The 6,572-nt window shown below is 48.5% G+C and overlaps 1 protein-coding gene across 1 annotated transcript; it reads left to right on the top strand.

The window, feature by feature from the left end:
• Positions 1-4,106: 4,106 nt before the first annotated feature.
• LOC120687241 (GATA transcription factor 3-like) lies at positions 4,107-5,594 on the top strand. Its single transcript, XM_039969231.1, has 2 exons — positions 4,107-4,614; positions 4,704-5,594. Exons 1-2 carry the CDS (start codon positions 4,507-4,509, stop codon positions 5,277-5,279), a joined length of 684 nt encoding a protein of 227 aa, XP_039825165.1. The 5' UTR covers positions 4,107-4,506; the 3' UTR covers positions 5,280-5,594.
• The last annotated feature ends 978 nt before the right edge of the window (positions 5,595-6,572 follow it).

The following is a 6,572-nucleotide window of genomic DNA, read 5'->3' as shown; positions in this document are numbered from 1 at the left end:
AAGGATTTTTTTTACCCAGGCACATGGATGGCGTTCTAGTCTCAGGATCGAAAGTCATTACTGTGTCTGTTAAACCTAAAATCTAGTAGGCTGTGTGCCCAATGGACAGAGGCCGAGAACGGTTTCAAGTCGTTGTATCCACTCGATGTAACTTCTTGAAATTAATAAAATATTCTCATTTCCAAAAAAAAAGATGGCTGCAGGCTGCGACCCTCGGTGTATAATTAAAGAAAGTAATCGCGATGCGGTGTAGGAACCAGGCAACCAGCGTATCCGGAGGAGGGAATATTTGTTCGGTGGTGAAAGAAAGCCTGGATGTTTTCTTCCCCCGTCCCCCGTCCCGCAGCTCCCGTGCATCATTGCACATTGCCAACCCGTGATTAAGCTCGCTTAAGCACATGGTTTGGTGTAATCCCCAGCGCGTACACACACCTGTCGTCTCTCCCTAGGGTATGACGCCTCGGCGTTGATCGTGCCACTAGCCAGTCTCAGGATCTATTTGGTTTGAGGAGCAAAGCTGGTTGAGGACGTTGGATTTTGATCGTCGGGGGGGGGGGGGGGGGGTGCGCGAGTTGCGTGCCAGGTCTCCAACCAAACAGGCACATAGGGTGTGATTGTATGGGTGGCTTGGACCTTAGGCGCTTGCACAATGCAGCCCACGAACATAAGTCTGGCTTCATTAGTGCAAAAATGCTCTCCCAGGATGCATTGTTGGGAACGCCCAAATCGAGCGTAACCAGCTAGTGCAAGGTGGCTTGCACTCGAGCTAACCATCTCGCGGCTCCGTTCGCTTCTCACTAGTGCAGGCAATAAAACGGGAGAGAGCGCTAGGGTTACCGCGCCCTCCACTAAGTCCATCACTCGTGTCGCCATCCATGCTCCTCCGCTCTCCCCACTCATGCGCCGCTCGTCGCTCTTCACCGCCGGTCTCGGTCAGCTCCGTCCGGGCGCTCCTCCCCCCGGCGAAGCAGGATGCCGGGGAGGAGATCTCCAACTTCGAGCGAGTAGAGGCCAATGCTGCAGTTCGCTTCCTAGCACCCCTCCAGGATCCGGACCCAGCTCCACTCATGGCGCTCCGACAGCCTTCAGGCGGCGAGGGGAGGAGAACTCGAGGGGAGGGAAGGGGAGGAGTCGACGGCGGGTGAGCGGTAGAAGTGAAGCGGCACGGTTTGGACGAGGTAGCCCTTGGTTTTAATATGGATTGAGTGGCACGGTGCTCACACTCAGACCAAAACTACCAACCAATTAAACCCAGATTGCATACCACAATGCAGACTAGCTCCGAGTGCAGGCATCCAAACACAATTTAAGATGGGCCAGATCTCCTTACAACCAAACATATTTTAAAAAACTAGCAAAAGCCTGACTAGACCTAGCCATGCATACAACTAGACTAGACTACTAGCCCAACAAACCAATCACGCCCATAAATAACTGCCGGCTGGCCGGGTTTTACCCGTTGCCCCGTTCGTTAATTAATAACATGGCCGAGGAAGAATTTCAGGTCGCGGCGCCGGCGTGTTGACTGGAAGCGAAGCTCGCGCCGCTCCTGTTTCGCTGTCTAGTTCGCTCGCTCCGCGGCGACGCGCGCGGAACGAACGCCCGCCGGCCGGGGTGGGCGGCGGCTGGCGACGCCGCCTCTTGGGCCCCCGCGCCGCGCGCACGCAGCCCGTACCTTCGTCGTGGATGCTGGTGACATGACCCATGTGGACACGCAGCTAGAAATTTTTTTTAAGGAACATGTTTGGAGCCCATGTTCAATGTTTCCGCGGCAAACGCTGCAAATATCCATGTTTGGAGCCCATGAGGCCATGATCACTTCTGCAAATATTGATCATGGGCCCTCATGGACTACAACAATGTGCAATACTACGTTTTCTATCAGCACGCATTTTTCTCTCCAACAAAAGTACCCTATGTTACGCTTTGGTGTTTATATACCAGTAATAAAAAGGATGAAATATGATTAGTGGTGTTTACCATTAAGTAGTTGCAATTACCGCTTTACAACCGTAATTTCTTGTTGTCGATGCATCGTTTAGCCTCCTATATACGATAAATATATAAGAAGTTGCCAGTGCCACATCACTAAAACGTTGACGATCCACAGAAACAGAATGCACAAAGCTTTTAGCACAGTCATTTTATTTTCACATATAAGAAGCGCGGGTAAATAGTTTTTTCACATATAAGAAGCGCAGAAGAATAGCTAGTATAACTATATAAGGGCGCAAATTGGTGAACCTTTTGGTGCACCTCCAATCCTCTTTAGTTAATATTTATACTACTTCTTCTTCAAAATGAGATTCTGTCTTAGAAAAATAGTACAATACATACTAGAAAGGTGTGTGGCTTTGCCGTGTGGGGTCCATATCCCACGTTGTAGTATTGTAGTTGATGTGGACTTTAGTTCATGTATATAGTAGTAATTGTGTACAAGCAAATGTATAATTTTTTAAGCAACATAGTTAAGATAAATCCATTGTTTCGTGAAAAGTGATATGGTCTACAGTCTGCTGTTGCACTTGGTATATATTTTGAGCATTCTAGTGTTGTGACGCTATTATTTAAGCATTATTTTATTTTGGGTATGGAAACTGAGGTATGATATTTCTGATGTATTTATTACGGTGAAAAAAGGGGTAAAATATTTTATTAGCGAGCGCGAAGCACAATTAGTCGAATACCTAATGTATTTACGAAATTATGAGGCAACTAATAGATGCAATATCTTTTAAGGAACTAGTGGTTTATATTCAAATATGTCGTGTTATTGTGGAGGTCGCATGAGAAATCGTAGAAGAATGGTAGTACAATATTACGTTTTCAGCAAAATAAGATGTTATGTTGAATGAATTACGAAAAAACTTTAAATTTACAATTTTATTGTATAGCAAAAGGTTTTAAAATTTTAAGGAATTTTTGTATTTGAAAATTTTTAGAAGTGTTTTGAATTTTAAATTTTGCTATATAGTAAAGATGTATATTTTAAAATTTATTCAACTTTTTTATTGATCATTTTTATTTGAAGATGTTTTGCTGTCCAAATTATAGGTACAACTGGTCGTATGTAAGCATTTGTTTCAATGTATTGTGAAAGCATTTTGAATTTTAAATTTTAATATAATAATTTGTAGTTTTTGAATTTTATATCAAGTTTATATTGAAGCACTTTTGATTCCAACATGTTTTGGTGTTCAAATTATACGTATAATATTGCTCGTGTAGAAATAACAAACAAAATGGGTTGTGGTTTAATTTAAATAAAAATATAACGGTTTTTCTAAAAAAATTGCTAAGAGAGGACCAGTACGACGGGTTAATTCAACAAAAACTTAAAGTTTTATTTGTAATTTTTTCTAAACTGGGAAGGTTGGACTGTAGGTTGATTTCGTTATAGGGTGAGGGCTTTTTTGAAATAAAGCCTGAGAGAGGAGGCGGGATTGACTGCGGGTTGATTTCGCTAAAGGTCAAAAAAAAATTCTTTAAATGATTAGGATTCACACGATCTGTGCCGTGCGGGCTGCTGATCCGACGGCCGAAAATAGCTCAAACCATGGCCATTGAACTAAATAGGGTTGAATATGCAATTTTTCACAACACAGTTGCATTTCCATATATTTTGAGATGACTCGTGTCATGCTTTTCCATCCATAGCGTTAAACAGTTCATCAAGCAACAAGATATAGTCCATCTTAAAAACTGGGACCTACTCCCTCCGTCTCAAAATATAAGTATTTATTTACTTTTGAGCATCATGTTTGACCATTCATTTTATTTAAAAAATTTTATTATAATGTATAAACAAATAAGTTGTGTTGAAAACATATCTAATGATAAAATAAGTCATAATAAAATAAATAATATTTTCTTATTTTTTTGAATAAAATGAATGGTGATATGTGAAATTTAGAAATTAACAAATACTTATATTTTGAGACGGAGGGAGTAGTTGTATTGTAGATTTATCAGGGTGAAAAAGCTAGGACGAGTGGACGACCTCATCAGTCATCTCCCGAAATGCATGCGCCGCCACGGCCTGAATGGGAGCCAGGTTTCTTTCAAAAAAAAAAAAGCCAGGCAGCCAGCAGGCTCACCAATCACCACCCTTCCGCTTCTGGTTCTTCTCCACTGCGCACTGCGTGGGCTTAACCCTAACGCAAACCCTAATGGAGGACCCTTTGTTAACCCTGATGTTTTAAGCAGCCAAACAAATCCAAATCGTCCCTAGCCACAGTGCCAGCACGGAGACTTGAGAGCCACCCCACCCCACGTGAACGCCATGGGGTTATTACCCTCGTTAAAACCTATGGATTTCTAGCATCATCTCAAGAACCCGGACAAAAATCTCGCTTGCTTCAACTTGTGAAACCGTCAAACCGCTCAGGTCGGAACAAAAACCTCCCAAAAAAGGGTTCGAAAAGCAGATGATAAAGGGGCCATCGGATCATCTCGAATAAAAAAATTTCGTTTCTTTATCCCTGTGCCGTGACGGCGGCGGCGACCATGGCTGGGCTCGAAGCGGCAGAGGAGAACCCGGCGCCGGCGGCAGCGGCGGCGGACGAGCTTGCCGGCGGCGCGGACGCCAGCTTGAATGCCTTCTTTGACCACGCGGTACCAGTCTTGTTCCTTCCATGGCTGCGGCTGAGGTTGCGTTTGCGATATGGGCTAAAAAATTTCCTTTTTGGGGATGTTTCTTGCAGGGATTGGAGTTGGCGGCGGGCGGAGGGGGGCAAGGGGCGGAGGAAGAGGAGGAGTTGGAGTGGCTCTCGAACATGGACGCGTTCCCTTCGGTGGAGACCATGGCGGCGGAGGTGGAGGCGGCGCCGTCGCGTCCGTCGGCGGGGTTGGGCTGCCTGGGGGCGCTGCCCCATGTGGTGGGGCCGAGGACCAAGGGGCTGCGGCGGCGGCGGCGGGTGACGGCGCCGTGGAGCCTCCCGCCGGTGCTGCCCCCCGCGCCCCCGCCCGCCGGCGGCGGCGCGCCGCGGCGCCGGTGCACGCACTGCGCGTCGGAGGAGACGCCGCAGTGGCGGCAGGGCCCCGCCGGGCCTAGCACGCTGTGCAACGCGTGCGGCGTGCGGTTCAAGTCCGGGCGGCTCTTCCCGGAGTACCGCCCCATGAACAGCCCCACCTTCACCCCGCTGCTGCACTCCAACTCCCACCGCCGCGTCCTGGAGATGCGCCGCCACGTGGAGGAGGAGGCCGCTGCCGGCAGCGGCCGCGCGGGCGCCAGGGCCCGCTGCGCCAAGCGCGCCGCCGCCACCCCCCACGGCAAGTGATGCGGCCAGCAACCGCCTTCCACCAAGCGAGAAATAGTCTTTGCTTTCTCGGCGATGGAGGATGGAGATGATTTGGGATCATCATGATCATTACCTTCGCTCCATCCTCATCTGCGTAGTTTGCGTTTCTTTTAGTTTTGTTAGGACTGTAGGATTAGAGGTTGGAAAGCAGCTGCAGACTGCAGAGAGTGTCATCGTGATCAAATTTCCTTCATCCCCAGCAGCTGCTGTAACAGACAGACTCATGGAATTCATGGTGATAAGCTTAAGGTTTCTCTGTCAGGCTCAAATGGGATCTTTTTAAATGAATCGGCAGTGCTCCTGTCAAATTTTCAAAAAACAAAAAAGGCTCAAATGGGATAAGCGCTTATCAGGTCGCCTGTTCCCCTAGTCCTCTCCAGTAGAAGAGTCAATCAAAGAGCATGGGATGAGACTCGGCAATCAGCATACACCGAGAGTGACACATCCGCCACTCACCGGGCTAGATGCTGCCGCTGGGCGCATACGGTTTTGACGGGTTTTGCTTTGATTTCGCCGTGATTGAGAGCGGCAGATCAGACTCCCTCGTCCATGCCATACGCGGAAAAGATGGGAGATGGCCGCGCATCGTGGCGCCGTGCGCGGATATGTTCAGTGGCCGTGCAGCGCTTCCTAGCATTCATCGTCTTTCCCGGAAGCCGGAAGTGGCAACTGGCAACCTGCCAAGTGCCAAGGGCAGGAAGGCAGTGGCCGTGAGCTGTGAAGGCCAGAACTAGGCAAAGCTTGTTGCTGCCTTGCGGGGATCCTCAGATCCTCACATGGACATGGCGCGGTTGCATTGCAAATGCGACCAAAGTCAGTGTCACGGATTATACTAGCGAACGGAGGATCCTGGCTGTACTGGGCAGGCTCCTGCCGGCGTTGCAGCGCACGGCCCTGACATTACTTTTGCAAGCAGTGCTCGGATCGGATCAAATGGGTCTTTATGGCGGCAGAGGAGGTACGATCGAGCCGCCGTCCGCCGAGGGGTGAGGGGGCATGTTTTTTTTGAGATGTAGGGGGCATGTTGTTGGTGCCTTGGTGGTGGGCTTGGGCTCATCGTAGGGATGGCACCCGCGGGTGCGGACGTGGGTTTGGCGAAAATCCGTCCGCAGTCAAATCTGTGGAGTTGGAAAAAACCCGCCCACGAGCAAACCCGCGGGTGCATTTCTGCACCCGCACCCGCGGATTTCGAGCGGGTTTCGGGTGCCCGCGGATCTAGCAACAGATATAATAAAAATGCACAAATTCATCAATTTAAACAGTCAAATAACA

Source organism: Panicum virgatum, chromosome 9N (assembly GCF_016808335.1).
Source record: "Panicum virgatum strain AP13 chromosome 9N, P.virgatum_v5, whole genome shotgun sequence".
In the NCBI taxonomy this organism is placed as follows: Eukaryota; Viridiplantae; Streptophyta; class Magnoliopsida; order Poales; family Poaceae; genus Panicum; species Panicum virgatum.
The sequence above is the reverse complement of the archived record's forward strand: the minus strand, read 5'-3'. Positions and strand labels throughout refer to the sequence as shown.